The sequence below is a fragment of the Rhinolophus hipposideros genome (assembly GCF_964194185.1).
Source record: "Rhinolophus hipposideros genome assembly, chromosome: 11".
Lineage (NCBI taxonomy): Eukaryota > Metazoa > Chordata > Mammalia > Chiroptera > Rhinolophidae > Rhinolophus > Rhinolophus hipposideros.
Genome location: NC_138057.1, coordinates 52827211 through 52846754, shown reverse-complemented (window position 1 = coordinate 52846754; position 19544 = coordinate 52827211). Strand labels below are relative to the sequence as shown.

The 19544-nt window shown below is 47.8% G+C and overlaps 1 protein-coding gene across 8 annotated transcripts in view; it reads left to right on the top strand.

Annotated features, from left to right (window-relative positions):
• Nucleotides 1-19544, top strand: part of PAX5 (paired box 5) — a gene marked incomplete at both ends in the record, with an annotated part of 179055 nt that overhangs the window by 53742 nt on the left and 105769 nt on the right. For all 8 annotated transcript variants that reach the window (XM_081067162.1, XM_081067161.1, XM_081067159.1 and 5 more), the window contains one exon: nucleotides 9349-9524. In XM_081067162.1, the coding sequence (XP_080923288.1) occupies nucleotides 9349-9524 (176 nt within the window). The remainder of the gene's footprint in view (nucleotides 1-9348; nucleotides 9525-19544) is intronic.

Sequence of the window (19544 nt, the reverse complement as noted above, 5' to 3'; positions counted from 1 at the left end):
CCCAGGGCCAGACCCCAGCTGGAGTTCAGTGTATGTTGCTCAGGAATGAAGGGACCTAGGAGGCTTGGAACAGAAATCGGGGCTTTGTGTTTTCCTAGACCTAGCTTGCCTCGGACCTGGCTTCTGGCCCTGGACAAATCCCTTTGCTATTCCTGAGTGTGCAGTCATCGATCCCTAGGGTCTTTTCCCTCCCTGACAGCCTATGACTCATTGGGTAACACGGCACAATCAGATTCACTCTGGTCGAACCTGAACGTATTTGGCAATTTTACAATTTCGCGTTTTCCTTCTCTGAGAAGAAAGATTGAGTGAAACTAATGGCTGAATAATGGTAGTTCCAATGGAATTTTCCTCCATGCCACTTTGATTTTTCTCAGTCTGCGGCCCCAGTTTAGGACGGGATTTATATAATCAGCCGGAACATTGATTTTGGCTCTGGGCTGCCATGGGACATTCCCAGCCCTATCACCCCGGGCCTCAGCATTGGGCCGGGCTCATAGTAGATGCTTTGGAAGTGTTACTGACTGACTCTTGTTGTCTGTGCCTGAAATCCGTTCCCTTAGCTCAGCACCTTGTCCCCTCCCCTTATCTCAGATCTGGCTTGGATGGTCCCTCCTCCATGCCCCCCTCCCTGCTATCAGTCATCCCTAGTCACCCTATGCATCCAAACACCACCATGCAGAGAACAGAAGCTCTGTGAATTATGTTGAGTAAAAGAATTAATGGCATTTTGTGGTTGTTGTTGAATTCAGCAACAATGGGACTTGCTATGCTTCCCTTTTGGTGTGTGTCGCCAGGAAGCTTAGAGCTCAATTGAGTTTTTGTAGTTTATCAGCCTCTTGTTTAAAATTTTATGAACAGCCTCAAATCTTTCTTAGAAGTAGGCAGAATGTAAACCCTTAGGCGTTTCCTCCTCCGGGATCACTGACATAATGGAGATCGCCTTCTAAGCTTTTTTACTGAGTTCTCTAATGATGCCAGAGACCATCCCACTGTGACGCTCCCTTGAGACATTCAGGCCTGCAACCCATTGAGTCTTCCAAGGTCACTCATTCAGTCAACAAACACCGATTAGCATTTCTGTGTTGGAGATGAATCAGACATGGGTTCTGTCCTCAAAGAGTTTATACTCTAGCAGGGAAGGAAAGAAATAATAATCCTAGAAACAGCACATGTTTATTGAGACTTATTATGTGTCAGGTACTATACTAAGCATTTTACATGTATCCTCATTCAATTCTTTCATCAATCACAGGTATCATTGCTGTGCCATTTTATAGATGAAATAATTGAGGATTACAGAGGTTAAGGAAGTTTCTCAAATGTCATAAGCTTGTACGAGACAGAGTAAGGATTGGAATCTGGGCCTGTCTGAATTGGGGGTGCCAGACTTCCCTAGTGTGCTGTGTGTACCCCATCTATCACAGTGCTTAGCTTCACTCTAAGGCACGTTAAGAAGTGTGCAAGTGCTCTGCCAGTGTTAGCTGTGACCTTGAACAAGCCACTTATTACCTCAGCCAGTCTCTTCAGTTATAAAGTGGGGATTTCAAGAGGACCAACCTCATAGGATGGGTTGTGAGGAGTAAAATGCAGGCCACAGTGGCGGCGTGTGCTGCTTGCAGAGGAAACCCGGGAGACAGGGCAATTAATTCAGCCTTTGAACTTGGAGGCAGGCTTCAGAGAGGAGGTGGTATTTAGTCTGAGCCTTATGGGCAGGGGTGAAGGGTGAACCAGCAGAGGGAACAGAACGAATGATGGTATTGGGGCATGACATGAAAGGACTCTTGAGGAATGAGGACTAGCCTGCTGGGGTGGCGCTGTGGAGTGGCTGGAGGGGTAGCCCTGACTGGAAGGGCCGACCGTGGAGGCCCAGAAGGCTGGGGCGTGGTCCTGGGGAAGCTTTGGGAGGGGTTTCCCGGTGGAAATGTTATGACAGCAGCTGACTTTGTTTGGACAGGACCTTCTTGCCAGGCACCCTGCTAGGCGCCTTGAAGGGATCTTCTCATTTAATCCTCACAAAAGCCTCAGGGATTGTCTCATATACCATTGTTTCCAGTTTACAGATGAGGAAACACAGGGCTTTGGTCTTAGTAACCGACCTGGAGAGTAAAGAGAAGTGGAGAGAGCACTGGATCTTCAGACAAGAGACCTAGGTACAAATCCCAGCTGAGGCGCAGTTACTCCACCTCTCTGAGCCTCAGTTTTCTCATCTATAAAATGGGATAAGAATACATGTCTCAGACAAATGTTCTGAGGCTCAATGGAATTTAAGGATGAAAAAATAACTTGGCCCCGTGTCAGCACTGAGCAGTGCTCCCTCGAAGGGGAGGTGAGGGGTGCTTGGAGAAGCCTGCATCCCCATCGCCTTAGTACCCTTTCATTCTTTGATAGGGACAGATCATGCTCTATCAGTTATGTGTGGGGCATTTTGCTAATGTAGCCGTCAAACAAATACCCTGTCTCCCTCCTTTTATAACCTATAGTCATGCCTAGTCCCTCCTGTGGAGAAATTCTGGAGCCACTGTTGCTCTCGGCAAGCTTCAACGGAAACAATGTCCTCAAGCTAAAAATTAGTCTGGTTTGAATTTGGTTGGTCTCTGCTTTATAGATTGCTTTATAGATTGCCCAAACTCCCTGGCTCACTTGACCCACGCTGGAAATGTCCCAGTTTGCACCAATTCGATCTTCCCAACCACCCTAGCTCTAGAATGCTGTTGCAGATGGCCAACTAAGACCTGATTCTGTCCCAGGTCTTCACTGGGGAAGGCAGGTCTGGAGGGTATCAGAGTCCTGAGGGAAGAAACAGCAAACAGGCTAGATGTCAGCTACCATGGAACCCTGCAGGCCAGACTTGGAGGGGATCTTGGACCCTGGGGTAAGGGTCAGGATGTAGTAGTGCATGAAAACAGTAATGGTGGGATCCGGGACTTATTTTCACAATTTCAAAAAGAATAAGGATAAATGTGAAGAAAGAAAAAGATTTCTTCCTGTTTTTGACTTCCTCCCAGAAGCCCCCGGGAGTCTCCGTCTCTTCACACGTCCATTCCTAAACCAAATATTGGCAAAGCTAGGCTTGGACAATCATTGAAAGGTAGAATGAATATTGGAGCAGGGAGAGGCCCTACAAGACTACAAAACTACAAAGACTACAAAGACTACAAAAACAACCAAAATGGGAAAATAACTTAATGCTCATTTAACACTATTTAGTAGACAAAATCTAGGCAGATTTTGGAAGAGAAAACAGTTATGAACGACTGACTCAACCTTCTTAATTTATTTGTGGGACCCCCCCCCCCTAAGGCCCAGAGAGGGAGAGGAGCTTGCCTGGGCTCAGACAGCAAGTAAGGGCAGAGCTGGGGCTAGAACCCAGGTCTGCTGGCTCCCAACCCTTTTCCCACTGGGCCCTGCCACTGCCCTGCCATACATTGGAACAACTGTGAGGATGAAGGAGGCTCTGGAAGGGCTCTGGCTTTGGCTGGGCTCTGGAGAGAAATGGACTTTGCGAGAGGCCCACACCCAGTGGCTCCGGCCTCTTTCCCTGCGGCTCCTGGGCCTCTGGCTGGGGCTGCATCCTAAAGACCATGATGCCAGAAGGGATTATGGAGATTCTTGTTTGTTTTTATTTTTTTCCTCCCAGTGAGCATCTGCAGACATAAAGTACATGATGATTTTTAAAGAAGCAAACCAGAACCCTCCAAGAAAAATGCAAACCCCCTGAATCTGCTGTGCTCTGAAGAAAATGCAATGGGTTTATGATCTTTTAAGACACACAAGAGACAGCTTTTTCTTGACAGATGGGAATCTAAGGCTATTTTGCTTCCTCCCCCTTTGCGTGACCAGACCCGATTGTGTAAAGCTTTTAGCTTCAAAGCCCGGTTGTGAATAACATTGGTTTAACCTGAAATTTAAAGCCAGCATTTCTTTGCTCCCCGAGATGGGGCTTCCTGCCCCTTGCTCCCCTGAAGCTAGCTTCCAGAATGTTAATTCTGACAGCCATGGTTGACTAAGCCCAGCACTGGGTCTATTACATATTATTTGATTTGGAGTAGAAAAAAAAGATTTAAAGATACCATGCCCCCTGTATACCTTTGTGCTTTTGCCCATGTCTGTCCATATATTTAAGCATACCATTCACACTGCGAGTTCAGATTTTTCTCCCTGAAATAAAATGGGTCCGAGCGTTTCTGTAGCTTGTCTCCAAGACCACATTCCCCAGTGAAGTCAAACAGCATCTTTGTGGCACAGATGAGAAATGCTACAGAAGCTTCCACTGGAGGCCTGGAGGTTCAGACCTGCTTTCCTGCTGGGGATCATTTTCCGGTATTCATTTTTGTAGCTGTCTCTGAGCATATAATCTGTTTGTACACCCACTGTGTGCAGCTGTGTCCCTGGCCTGAGAACTATGTGCCTTTTTTCAGAGTATTTATCTGGGTTGACACATGTATCTTTATGGGTCTGATTATTTTTCTTTTTTTAATCAATCAATTAATTTTTTATTAGTTTCAGGTGTACAAAAACAACATACTGATTAGACATTTACGCACCTCACAAAGTGATCACCCCAACAAGTCTACTACCCATCTGACACCGTACACAGCTATGACAATACCATTGACTATATTCCCTATGCTGTACTTTACATCCCGTGACAATATATACATATATATTTAATTATAGTTGACATTCAATATTACTTTATATTAATTTCAGGTAGCCTGATTAATTTTCAATTAATGTTTCCCTCTTGTATGGGACCTAACTCCGTGGGGACCAGAGCTGGGCCAGCTTTTGCCTATCACTACATGCCTGGTGTTAGCACGGTGCTAACAGATTGGTTGAGGGGCAAAGGAATGAATGAATGCGGTCAGATGGAGGGATTCTGGTATTTGCAGATCAGACCTGAGGAGTGAAGGTGGTTGTCACCCGTATTACTAATTTATTCATTTATTCCAGAAATATTTTCTGTGGAGGAGATAGAGATGAATTAACTGTGGTTCCCTCCCCCCTGCCCCCCCTAACCCCCCCCCCCCAGCAGACATACACACAGGTAGCTAATAGTGCAGTGTGAGAGTGAAGGGTCCAGGGAAAAAGTGGTTAGAGGGAGAAGTGACTGGAACATGAAGGAAGGCATCCTGGAGGAGGTGAGCCACGCTTGCAGGCTGAGTCTGTCCTGGCAACAGGGAGGAATGATTTACCTTTCATGGGGGCATGGTGAATCACCTGTGGTTGACAGGCTGACTCCACACGTCACCTTCAAATGCCCACAAATGCACAATTCATGTTGCTAGCCCCTAGTCTTTCCAAAAGATGAGGCTTGGGATCTGGGTTTAGAAAGCACGTCCTGATCTAAAGGAACTAGCGATTCAGGTCCTGGGACTGAGAAATGTGGAGGGCGACTGCTGCCCCAGCCCCTTCCCGCGGCTCCACACTTCTCTGTGTGGCTGCCGCACCCCTGCCTGCCCCTCCAGAGTCTCCTGGCTCTCTTCCCCTCCCTCCCTCCGTTCCTTTCATCTCCGGGCTTTCTACAGACTTCTCCCCTGTCTGGCATGCCCTCTCCACTCCCACCCTCTTTGCCCTGCTGACCCCTTGTCCTCCATTCTTAGTTCAAGCATGACTTCCCCTTGGAAGAGTTCCTCGACACCTCCCCCATAGACACGGCCATATGTCTGTATTTCTAGACAACTTTTCTACTTAGCAGTACTCACAGTTTGTAGTCATAGGTCTGTTTATGTGAGTCCTTGACTAAAGTGGACTGCCCGTTCTACATTGAAGAAAGGGGTTTGTCTTGGTCATTACTGTCTCCTCTGTTTTTGTGTTTAATATTGCCTGGTACAGGCAATATACTTTATCAATATTTGTTACATGAATGAATAACTGATTATATGTGTAGGAGTGTCCGAAACCTTCTTAAGGAAATGACAGACCTCAGGCACCTGTGCAAAGTGACAGGGTAGCGTTTCCCCACCTACTCAGTAGAGAAAACAAGTGGAGGTGCTGGCTGGGGTGAGAGCAACAAGAGCCATCCTGGTCGGGGGGAAGGCCTGGACAGGCAGCTCTTCCCAGCCCACAGTTCTCCACTTGGAGTGTCTGAGTCACAAAGACAGCCTAGATGGTCTCTTGGGCTTCACTCATGGGTGCTGTGGCTGACCTTCAGAAAGCCAGAGCAGGACACAGCAAGCCTTCTTCCTGGGACTCCGTGGGGTCCTGGCGAGGCTGCCTCTGCTGGAGTATGTTTGGTGACCTTGCAGGGATGGGCCTCAAGGACCCAGTGTATGCACTTGAGTTGGCTAAGTGCCCTGAGCCTTCCCTGTGCCAGGCCCTACTCCTGACCATGCAGTGACCTTGCCCCTGGGAGCCCTTAGCTGAGGTACCCTCTCAGAGCTTCCCCAGTGGAGGCAAAGCTCTACCCTTCCAGAGCTCTGAGCTGTGCAAAGAGCCCAGCCTGTGAATACCATGGGAGAGGGGTGAGCGTGAGGACATCTGGGAGGATGGCCTAGCTGTCAGGGAGGGACCTGAGGGGCAGAGTTGGGGCATGTGTGATGGGGGAGCCTGAGTGGGAGGGAAGAGGTGGGCACTGCTCAACTGGGGCCAGGGCAGGTCTCGGTGGGAGACTTTAGGAGCTGCCTGACAGGAAGCAGCCTTTGTTAGGAATTTGGGGCCTGGCTGGCAGGACGATGGCTGGGGAGTGGGGAGTATAACTGAAGTTGGTGGACAGAGAGAAGTCCCTTAAGAGTGGATGTGGTCTCTCTGACAGAGAAAAGTTGGGAATACTGGGGACCAAGGCCAAGGTCAAGCTTCGGCAGGAGTGACTGGGGTTAGGAGGACTGGCCAGAGCAATAGCTGAGGAGCAAGCTGAGCTTTCTTCATGTGTGTGTGTTCCCATATTTTCATATTTTCATTGATACGTGCACGCATGTGCACACGTAACACAGCAATGTTGATAATAGGGTCATTTGGTGGATGCCATCCAATAGGAGAACACGTTGGGCAGACAGACTGAGGCATGAACGTCCACATCTGGCTGGTCTTGGTGCCAGTAGGAATGGTTCTCATGAGAATGGCCCTGATGGAAGAAGTGCCTCATGATGTTGACGAGGGTGACGCCCTGTGGGTAGGGACAGGGACCCAGCCTATGGTATCCTCTTGGGTCCAAATTGATGTAGGATCCATTTTCTCCGGGGGCTCCTGAGCCACCTGTGAAGGCCCTTCTTGGAGAAGATGCTGGGGTGCTCTGACCTGTCAGGCTCTCTGGGTACCCTGAAAGGTTAACGCTCATGTAAAAACCCAAAGCTGGTGTCTTTATTTAAATGTCAGACCCTGTGTTGCAGTTGCCCCCGGATAGGACAGCTGGGGAAACATCAACTTTTGGCAGCATCTCAGTGACACAGTGTCCCACTGCTTCAAGCTCCTTGGTTTGGCCTCATTCCTCACATGGATGGGGTTTTGACGTGATGAGTGAAGTCTAGGTCAGCCATGTGCTGGCGAGATGGGGGCAGGGGGAGGTGGGGCAAAGCCTTCTGTGAGAAGGGCACCTGTCAGTGAGAGTTCTGATGCGTGCTGGTTGCCCCTGCGTGTCCCAGGGGCAGGGGCAGGGGCAGGGGCAGGGACAGGGACAGGGACAGGGGCAGGGGCTGTGCCTCTGGGCCTGGGTTGCAGCAGTGTATCTCCAGTCAGCCCTGCATGAGCAGCTTGGTCCTAGAGGGCCCTGGGGAAGGATGCACCTTGAGGCCATTTCCTCACTGGACACTTTTGCCCTTCTTGCTTTCTCTCATCTTGAATGGTTCAAGTCCAAGGCTCACAAAAGATATTTCATCCCATTTGCTTTTGTATCGATAATTCATAATATTTTCATGACATGTAAACATCATCACCAGAGACTGTTACAGGGTGAATAGCTAACAGCACAGAACACATAGAGAATTTAATCCTGTACTTTCTTGGTAATTTACATTTTTGATTAGGCAATGCATTGAAAGCTCTGCAACAAAACAAAACAAAATAAGCGTGCTATGAACCGTCTCCCTCCCCTTCGCTTCTGTCCACTTAGTTCCCACCTCTCTGAATGGGTAACCACTCTAAATGTTTCTCATGTTTCCTTCCAGAGTTCCTTTGGAGATATATATACACAGAGGGTGCCAAAAAAATGTATGCATGTTTTAAGAAAAGAAAAATCTGTATTAAAATTGTGATACTCAATGTATACTGATAACAAAAGATGAATACAAGTCATGTTTATACATTTTTTTGGCACCCCCAGTATGCATTTGTATAAAATTTTATATAAAATGCATTTTAATATATATGCATTATATGTAATATATTGTACGTGTATATTATATATTAGTATATATTATATAATACATAATCACAATATATTAATATCTAATGTGTATTAGATATAAAGTTTTACACAAAATGCATATAAAGTCCTTTCTTCATTTTTACTCAAAAGGTTGTAATTATACATGCTGCGCTGTACTGTGCTTATTCATTTTTCATGTAGCAATGTATCTTGAAGATCTTTCCATATCAATCCACAGAAGGCGTCCTCTTTCTGCTTCGCAGCCTTGCAGTATTCCACAGTGTGGGCATACCATGACTTATTTAACCAGCCTCTACAACGTAACTCTTGGGTTGTTTCTAGTCTTTTGCTGCCAGAACCTATACATATACACTTCCCATACATGTAAGTCTAGCTGGAAAATCAATTCTCAGAGCTGCAATTGCTCTATCAAAGGGATTGTGCATTTGTGATCTTGATAGATTTTGTCAAAGTGCCTGTCATGCGTGTGCGACATAGGCTATCACCAGAAAAGTATGAGAGTATGTTTTCCCTATAGCCTTCCTAACAGTGTTTTGTTGACTGGTCACATGATGTGGTGGCAAATGTCCTGGGTAAGGGTATCAACTCTGGGACAAGACTGTGACTCTAAGGGGATCGACAGGGCAAGAGAGGCAGTGGTAGCTGCTGAGTAAGCCGTGGAGTCGACCTGAGCTCCAGTCCTCAGGCAAATCAATGTCTTTAGACTTCAATTTTTTCATCTGCAAAATGGGAACATAATATCATCTCCATTGGGTCATTGTGAGGATGAGATGAGATGATGCATGTAAAAAGGGCTCCACACAGTGCCCGACTCATGGCTCTGGGAGGCTGGTTCTGCACTAGCCAGCAGGGTCTCTGGCCCGGACCCCCTGGTCTGAGCCCCTGTCTGTTTCGTCTCTTGTCAGGGAGGAAGCTGGGCTCAGGGGTCTCTCAGGCCCTGTTCCTGGTCCAGGGTCTGATACGTCTTTCTTCAGCAACCTGTGTCAGTCGCACTCATCCTTCCTCTCTCATGCTCATCAAAGGTATTCAGGAGTCTCCCGTGCCGAATGGTCACTCACTGCCAGGCAGAGATTTCCTCCGGAAGCAGATGCGAGGAGACCTGTTCACGCAGCAGCAGCTGGAAGTGCTGGACCGCGTGTTTGAGAGGCAGCACTATTCAGACATCTTTACCACCACGGAGCCCATCAAGCCTGAGCAGGTAAGCCCCACCACGCACTGCCTGCCACACCTGCCACTCAAACACAGGCCTGGGTCACCCTCTCGAAGGCGGCTGGTGGGTGTGGGTGAGAGCACCAAGTTCTCCTCAGAGGCAGGCTTCTCTCTGTTCGCAGCCACACTTGGCCAGTCGCAGTACTCCGTCAGGTCAGGAGGACACGCCTGGGACTCTGGAAACTTCTTTCCCGGGTGCCTCTGTCTCCCTGGCCGGCCAGTGGGTGCGTGACTTGTCTGGCTGCTCTGCCATTGCTGAATGGCGGCCTTTCCCAGGGCTCTTTGTACAGGGGGTGTAATGATCTTTTGGGCCACTTGAGGTGGTCTTGGGTCATTATCCTGTCAGTCAGAGTGAAGGTGGAAATATGCAAGCACCCTATGCCCATAGCCATGTTAAGATGTTACTGGTGTGTGCCCCACTGTCAGCCCTCTCGTCAGGTCACCCTGTCGTGCTTTTAGAGACCGAATCGAAGAGTCTGGAAATGAAGTGTCAAACCGGACAAATGCCCAGCAGGGTCATTTGCATGACAGGGAAGGAAGCAGGAGGTTGACCCCCCTGCTGAGCAGCCCCCTCAGCTCTGCCCAGGGCAGAGAAGCAATCACTCACTGTGTGTGGCCACAGGGATGGGATGAGAAAGGCTCTGCCCAGTGAGAGGCCCTCAGGGCCTGGAAAAGGTCCACATTCAATTCAGGAGGCTAGTTCCTGATGCCCAGTCTGTGCCAGGCCCTGGGCTGGTTTCCTTGCCAGCGCCAGCGGCTCAGACATGGCTTCTGCCTGCGGAGAACTCCCATCTGGTGGCTGAGTCAGACAGACCTATGAGAATGACTTGCTGAGCCCTTCGCTGCCTGGAGGTGAGGCCTGGCCTCGCTGAGCTTCTTCTACATGTTATTTAGGTGATACTTTTGAAGTTTTCCCAAAAAGCCATTCAAAACCATGTAGGCTGTGTGCACAGGCTCCAGTGGAGAGGAGAGGGGCCAGAGGGGACTTCGGGTGGTGAGGCGTGAGCAAGGCCTCGGGGCCACCATCTTAAGACGGTCTGGCTACCTCTCAGCACTCCCTATGAGGGCTCTCACAGACCACTTTCCTACTTTGTTTTCAGATGGGGAAACCAAGGCCCAGAGAGGCAAAGAGACTTGCCTAAGGCCACACAACAAGTGATTTGTTAAGTATTCACTTATCAAATGTTAATGGGTGTCTGCTATGCACGATGCAGAGCCAGGTACTAGGGGTACATTAGTGAACAAGACAGGCTTGGACCTGCCCTCAGGGAGCCTACAGATGCATGGACGAATCACAATAAATAAGAATCGCCCAAAGGGTTGTGGATTACAGATGTTCTAGGTGCCCTGGACGGGATGACTGAGATTCTCCTCAAGCATAAGGCAGAGATTGAGCTGGCTTGAAGGGGAAATGCATTTTCCCCTAATATAAATGTTGGGCTGAACCAGAAGAAACATGGGGGGTGGGAGAATGTGCTCGGCAGAGGGAAGAGCAAGTGCAAAGGCCCTGAGGTAAGAGGGAGCATGGCAGGAGTGAAGGACAGAAAGAGAGCCAGTGGCTGGGCTGCCGGGAGGGGTGAGAGGTGATGTTGGGGAGATGGGCCTGACTGTGTAGGCTGTGGTCAGGATTTTGGTCTTTCTTCTACAAGTCGAGTGAAGTCTTCTCTGGGAATGTAGTCGTATGGGCTGGACAGAGCTGACCCAGTGCACTCTAGATCCTGGGCTTTAGAAAGAAGAGTCTGTGTCCATCACAAATACCCTCTTCCACTGCTCAGAGCCCTTCTGAGAGATGGCTAAAGCCACATTTAAGCTCACACAGCAGGAGAAAGAAAAGGGACTCACCCAGGAAAACTTCCTTGGATGAGGCCTACCTTTCCCTCTAGAATCTGGGGGAAAAATGTATCTTCTCACCACTGACAAGATCACATAACTGTAGGGCTAGCAGGGACTCTACAGGCAAGCTTTCAATCCCCCTTCATTTGCGAGGCCCAGATATGCGACAGGGTCTGTGTGAGTTTACCCAAGCAAGTGAGTGGTGAAGCGAGGCACGAAGTCGCCAGCGTTTCTATGAAGCCCGTGTTTGCTTCGTGCAGACATTCAGCACCAGGGATTGTGCTTCCCCGTTTCATATGACCCTCACAGAAACCCAGAAACTGACTCATAGTTCATTTAGCTTGCAATGCCCAGAAAGATGGGGCAGAGACCACAGGGCTTCATAATCGGCGGGGAGTCCATCCACACGTCCATTCGCTCACTTGCTCAGACACTCATATGCTCATTTAGCCAACGTATTTCTTGCGCGCTGTCTGTGAGCCTGGCACTGTGCCAGGCCCCAGGCGAGGAGGGATGAATCAGGCATCAGCTCCGCCCTCAGTCTCACAAGGGCAGTATGACGTGGATTCAGACTCTGCTAGGCAAGGGAGGAGGTCCTGTGATCCCTGATGAATGGAGACATGGCCTCAGCCTTCAGCTGGGAGCATCAAGGGGCGTGTTACGGAGGAGACAGTGTTGGGAACAGGTCAACAGGTCTATGGAGAGATGGGACCCGACAGGGAGAAGACCTGAATGACAAACTCGGTGAGGGCTCCTTTTTGAGCAATCTCACTGTGCGGCGTCCTTTAGGATGACGCAGACACGGCTGTAGGCCTGTGACTGTGTGGGCTGAGGCGGGGCCCGTAGGCAAGGCTTGTGGTGGGATTATGACTGACTCAGTGCTTTCCGGTTAATCTGCTCCACCTCCTCGTAATGGGCCGTAATGAGGAGAGCTGGCAGGTGAGGCCTTGGGGCTGCTGGGTACACACAGTCACTCGACTATGAATGACATACCCTCACTCCCGAGTCCCCATCACTCTGGGCAAATGATGGTCCGAGCAAGGGGCTGTAGGCTGAGAAGGCAGGTGCCTCAAGGGTACAGGTTCCTTGAAGCCCCTCATGCTCACTTTCACCTTGCCTTGTGGGCCCCAGAACCTGGCGGTGGCACCAGGAGGGGGGCCTGGAACTCTGGCTGCTTAGGCTGGCCTCTCTTCCATTGTGAGCGATCTGTGACTCCAAGGGCTACCGGCCTACGGGAGGGCCTTGCTGTCAGTTTCATCGAGCAGCGTGGAGGGAAAGGAAGAGCGTTTGCTGGCCTTAGAGTTGGGGGATTTTGACTTTAGTCTTGGCTCTACCCTGTTGGGCAAATCGCTTTTTCTCTAGAACTCAGTTTCCCTCTCGGTGGCAGTAGTGATTTTGATAACAACGTCAATAACAGCAGTGACCTTCCTTACCTCTGCATGATGCTGTACAGTTTTCAAAGACCTTTCACATCCATTCTCTCCTGGGACTCTCAATGTAAATGCTTGCTAAGCAGGCTGGGCAAGATCTGTGAACCCCGTTTTACAGATTGGGACATTTTTTTCCAGATTGTTCACCCCATTTTCAGGCCCAGGGGGCTGCTGGGACTTGTTGAGGCCACAGAGCTAGAATTTGACCTCAGGATCGTCTGTCTTCATCTTATGCAAGATGGTTCCATGGGCCACCATGTCCCTGAATGATTCTAGGAGCCAGTTTTCTGACTGCCTTGTTTTCAGAACTGGCCTTTTGCAGTCAAAGTCCACCTGTCCTTCCAGAACCCTCAGAGACTTATGAGTGTTACCATAGGCTCGGGTGGTCAAATCCTCCTAAATCCCCCACCCAACTGCCCATGGAAAGAACATTCCTCTTCAGGGCCAGGTTGTGGTCCTGCAAGTCATTGCCATGAGCTCACCTTCACCTCATTGCTTTTCCTGCCAAGATCTGGCCTGGGTGGATGGGCCCCGGGTTCTCGCTTTTATAGGGAAACTTAGTAAACCTTTGGCCCTGGGTGGAAAGGGTTAATGTATACATACTCCTGGGGCAGTGAAACACTTCCTTTTCAAAATAGTTATCAAAAAAGCAATTCTGGTTTCCCTACTTGTGGAATGAGTAAAAATCACCTTGGAGAAGAAGAGAGAAAAAAAGAAACAACTGCTGGTGGCATGTGTATGCGCGTGTGTGTTTCCAACAGTGGAATCTGTTTCAGTAAAACTCAAGTTGACACTGTCATGGGCGCTGTGCTCCTGGCGGGAGTTGGTCCCTCCTCCAGCCACCACGGGAAGGCCACCACCCAGCACAGCCTGCCGTATTTACTCTCGGCAGACTATTAACCAACACCAGGCTATTAATCTGGCTTTTGAGCCTTCACTAAAGCCCATAAAAGCTCACAGTTGTCAAATGGAGTTCATTTTAATTTCCTTTCAATCACAGTAAATTATTCAGGTGATAAATCAGCTGGAGCAGCCTCCTGGCTGTAATAGAAACCCTAATTCCTGGCTAATTATCCAGCCCATTGCTGCCAACAGATCAATACGGGTGCAAAATGGAACGGGCCCAGGGCCCTCCCTCCCATCGGACCAAAGACAGAAAGACAGCTGGGGAAGAGGGACGTGTGCTGACCTCCTGGGAAGTTCAAAGGTCATGGGGTTAACTCGGGAGAAGGCCTGCCCCTTGTCTAACAGAGAAAGCCACCAGAAATGCCTCCTACTCTCATAAACTGCTTTGCCCTCTGAACGGAGGCATTTCTTCAGTCTGGTAGGCCTGGGGCCGAGTATTGCCTACTCCTGTGGGAGTCCTGCTCCTGGGAAGGGGCTGGTTTGTGTTTCTGAGCATGACTGAGCTTGGTCCTCAGGGATGGTCTTGAACACCCACCTATGTCAGGAAAGAGGCTGGAGACTCTGGGGAGAAAGATGAAGTGCCTGACATGCTTTCTTCAGAGAGTTCCTGTTCCTCTGTAGTGGGTCTGTGCCCACCAGTAGAGGATGGGGTGAGGAGATAGTTGTATAGGCTGAGAAAGGGGGAAGGCTCCCTAGAGGAGGTGTCATTAGTGCTGTGCCTGGGTGAAGGTATGAAGGAATGCAAGTATGGCAAGGACTGCAAGCTGGTCAAGGTGGTTGAAATGCAGAGGAGTGAAAGGAGGTCAGGGATGAGGGGCTGGAGAAAGAGGAGGGGACCTGAACCCCAGAGGGCTGGAATGTGGCGGTGGAGCTTTGGCCTTGCTTTGGAGGCAATGCGCTCCAAAGAGCCCTGAGTCTGTGTCCTGGGCTCCTCTGGTCACCTGGAAGCAACTTTCACTGTGGCCCCCGGCCTCTTGCCCTATCCCTGCTGCTGCTGCTGAATCTCTCTTCCTGAAGCCCATCTCCACATAACTGCCTCTCATGGTTTCCCGGCACTTGAAACCCCAACCCCAGCCCTTCATCCCCATCATGGCCCTTTACCGCCTGCATGTCCCTCTGCCTGCCCATGAGATGCTCTGGATGTGGCTGGGCCTGACCCCTCACTGCCCACATAGGCTGGGTTCCTGCTCTGTCTAAGGGGGCCATGGACCATGGGCTGGTGTGTGCAGGCATGCGCATGCGCACATGTGTGTGCATGGACATGTTTGTACATGTGCATGTGTGTGCACAGGCATGTGCATGAGTGGGGGTACACCAGGGATGGCTCTGAGCAGGTAGGGTGGAAGGTACTGCAGTTATTACTTTGCCAATGTTGTTCTCACTCCAAGCTCCTGCTCGTGGTTTCCCTGCATGGAACATTCTTTCAGTCTGTTTCTAAATCTACCCTGTCCAGGCCCAGCAGGAGTCCTGCCTGCCTTGGTGGTCTTCACTGACTCACATCAGCTTGCCCTGACTTACCTCTTGTCTGAGCTCATAAATGCCTGAGGTTCTAATTATTACTGTAGTAATTGTTGTAGGGACTGTGGATTCATTGCTTCCCCCGTGCCTGGCTGTGTTCTGAGGAGTACCCATCTTGTCCCTGCAAGGAGAAGCCTCTGCAACATTGTAAACCAAGGACTATCAGGATCCAATGGAATACAAATTAGATTATTCAGGCTGCTGTCAGGAGAGTTGGAGCGTTGGGGACCGGGAGACTATTGCCAAGGTGCAGACAATGTCACTGTCCCCTGGATGTCGCTGTACCCCTGGAGATGATTGTCTGCCCTGTCTGGGGCTGGCCATCTCTCCAGTCTGTGGCATCGACCAGGAATTGTGGCCCCATGACGTATTGCTTCTCTCCTCTCCCCTGCACCCCTACTTCCTCCCACTTCCTCCCAGTGCCATCCCCAATCTCTCTAGCCAGGCTGCCAGGGTTACTAGAGTTGAGCTCAGATTTGATTCTGAGCTTCCTGATGGTCAAAGCAAAATGGGAAACACAGTCAGTTGTATACTTCCCATTGTCCACCAGGGGAAATAGGCCAGTTCCCCAAAGGAAGCCATGTTTTTTTCTGACAGAGTGGAAAGGAAACTGTCTCATAGGCTTCCAGTTAGGGACCCTGTGAAGGCAGTGGATTTAGTCCTCAACACACCCACAGAGGTGCTGCAACAGGTTTTATAGTGCTCTGTCCATTGGGTGAAATTGATGACCATATGCTAATTGGTGCATTTCTTTAGGACAATTCTTCTGTGACCACACAGCTCAAGAATACAGACTTTCTAATAGCCCAACTTAAACTTAAAAATCCCAGACACTCTGGGGCAGTCATTTATAGATTTTTCAATATGATGCTCCAGGAACTACCTATTACCTTGAGGCTTTGTCACCTCCTGCCACCCAAGGGTACCCCTGGGAAAATGTCCCCTCCCCCCCCGTTGGAGAAGGTTCGATCTATAGAAATGTACCTCTCATCAACTTAATTCCATCATTTCAACTCTTGATGAGAAAGAATTTAGTGAATTGCATTTGACCTTTCTGATGAGGACTTGGTATGCAGGAACTTGGGGAGTGTTAAAGGGTCATATGTTTTAGAGATTTAAGAAGCAGATGGCTCACCCACCCACTTGCGGATGGAGAAGATGGAACCAAGAGAAGGCATGGCTGGGCCTTGTCATGGGAAGCAGGCATGGTCTGACCTAGTTGTTACCTGGAAGCCTGACCAGAGGAAGACTTCTGACCCTAGGGCAGAGATGCTGCCCAGTGTTGAACTTGACTCAGTGAGTGCCCTGGGTTCTGACCAGTCAGATGAGTGACTCTTCCCATGGAAAGCGCTACAAGAGGTAGTACCTAGTTGAACAATGTTGCAGAGGCTTCTCCTTGCAGGGGCAAATAAGACCTAGTTGGACAATCAGCTCTAATGCATCTTTGGGAGCAAAAATTAATATAAGACCCAGTATTATATTATGTCATATTGTATATAATATTATATTATATTATACTATACCTGGTCTTGTAGTAAAATAAGACCGGGTCTTATATTAATTTTTGCTCCAAAAGACGCAGTAGAGCTGATTGTCTTGCTAGGTCTTATTTTCGGGGAACCACTGTAGCAGGGAGAAGGGCAGGAGTGCTTTTCCTAGTTCTCCCCAGCATGAGGAGAGGGGGTAGAAACCCTTTCCTGAACTGAGATGCTTACACGAGGTTTAACTAGGATGTCATCTTGCCTTTGGAATGAGATAATGACAAGGATTATACTAGAATTCTTTCTCCCTAGATCTCTAGAGATACTGGGTGCCTCCAGACCAGTCACATTCTCCCTTCTCCTTCTACTTGCATCTCAGAGTGACCCAACGGTGAAAATTACATGGACTCTGTAGGGTCTCAGCCTTCTTCACTTGTTCTGCTGACTAGAGTCTTATCTGGGAATGCCCATTTCTTTCTTAAGAGCTTTTAAAATATATTCTAAATAGCTGTTTGTTTTTCTGTGGATCAAGAGGAAGGGTATCTACCCAAGAAAAGTCACTGTGCCGGATTTGCAGGACTGGGGGATGTATGAGGGAACACTGCCAGTTGCCATAGTGTAAAAGCATGGGACAAACCCTTAGGCTTTCGTGATGGCTCTTGGAGAGTCATTTCTTCCTGGGTCATGGTTTCTGCATTTGGGGTGGGGGATTAGACTGGGTCATCCTTGAGATCCATTCTAGCTCTAACATTCTGTGAGAAATAAAACAAATTGGAAATCCAGCTCTTATTTTTATTTTGACTTGTTTACAGTTTTTCCTCCTGTCTGTTCCACTCTTTTAGATGACAGGCAAATTCTGCGTATGTGGGATTTAAAGATTACAAGCGAATTGTCAAAGAGCTGCCTGTGCCTTGCTGGGATGTTCTTTCACTCATTTATTCATTCCTTCATCCAAGAAATTTTTACAGATATGCCATGTCAGTGACATTGACCCCCTGGGCTGTGTGATGTGGCATAAAGTAACAGAGACAGATGCAGTGAAAGGTACTGCGTGTAATTTGACTTTTGGGTCGAGATATTTCCCCCTAAGCAAGGCTAACCGACACTTGCAATAAAACAGGTACAAAATACAAAAGAACAGGTAATTCCAGTACTACAGCTTGTTTGTTTTGAGAGTGCACTGGAAGTTTGGCTTAAGGTTTTGGCTATACACAAAGCTCTTTTAAAAACCAGAAACCTTTATGATTGTGTAAATTACAAAAAGAAAAGAACATAGGTTTCTGGTTTTGATAAGATCTGAGCTATTGCAGACTCCCCTCCCATCTCAAACAATAGAAATACCGGATCAAATATAACAATAAATTATTTTTGATTTTAGATAGAGACATAGATATAGACATATATATAGATATATAGATATCTGAGGTTTAAATGAAGAGAGGGAAATCCTTAGGAGCTGGAAATTAAGAAGGAGCTCCGAGCCAGAACTTTAAGTGTCTGAGCTCTGAGCTCTAGTCCCAGCGGCCCAGGTAACTGTTCCTGGATAAAGTTCCTAGTAAATGAGTTCTGAGTTTTGATGTTGGCACTGAGCCACGAGATACGGCCTTAGACTGATATGATATGTGAGCTGGAACTGAAACCTCTGCAAAAACTTGATCCCGGAAGGACTAAACTTTCCATGAAATGAGTGCTAGACAAATTTCACCTATAGACTGAGAGAAGCAGAAAACTTGATTTTGCATGGGACTCAGAGTGGAACAATTGTTTCCCATGGGAAGTTGAAATCTCAAGCCTGTGCCATATATAGGTGTGGTCTTTCACTTTGTATTATTCATAAAAAACCCAAGAAGATAAATTAATATAAAAACTGGGCTCATATCAGTGACATTCTTGAGATGTTTAGGAGAAGCGCATGAGCAGCTTTCATCTGGATCCTTCCACAATCCAGTATGTAAGACGTACCTATAGAGTCAATGCTAACTACTGAAAGTGAGCTCATAATTAAAAAAATTGCAAACCACACAAGGAAATGAGGGCAAGTCAGGAGACATAACCAGGAAAGTCAGTACTCCAAGAAGCTAAAATAACAGACAATCTGAAGGGACTAAATGAGTAAAGAGATGAAAAAAGAACTAGAAACTTTACAAAAGAATAAAACATCATGAAAAAAGAATAATCAGATTAGGAGAAAACAAAATAAATTTTCTAGAAATAAAATTTTTAATCATCCAAATTAAAGATTCAATTGATTTATTAAATGCCAGATAAGACACAGCTGAATAGAAACTTAGTGATTTGCAGACAATAGTTTAGTGGGTACTAGAGGGTAATGGGGGGGAGGGGTGGTAGATGAGGGTAAAGGGGGTCAAATATATGGTGATGGAAGGAGAACTGACTCTGGGTGGTGAACACACAATGGGATTTATAGACGATGTAATACAGAATTGTACACCTGAAATCTATGTAACTTTACTAACAATTGTCACCCCAATAAACTTTAATTAAAAAAATAAATAAATAAAATAAAATTAGTGATTTGAGAGACAGAGCTGAAGAAATTGCCAGGAATGCAGCACAGCAAACTAGAGTTTGGAAATGTGAAAGAGAGGTAAGAGATAAAACAAAATTTCATAAGTTCCAACCTACGTCTAATAGTTTCTCTGGAAAAATAAATAGATAAACTGGAGGTGAAGCAATATTTGAAGAAATAATGGCTAAGGAATTTGTAGAGCACAACTGTTGCAAGACATGTATCATTACACTGAGCTGAGCATACTAAATCCTAAGTATGTTAAATACAAATAAATGTATGTCTAGGCAAAACTGTAGTGACATTGAACA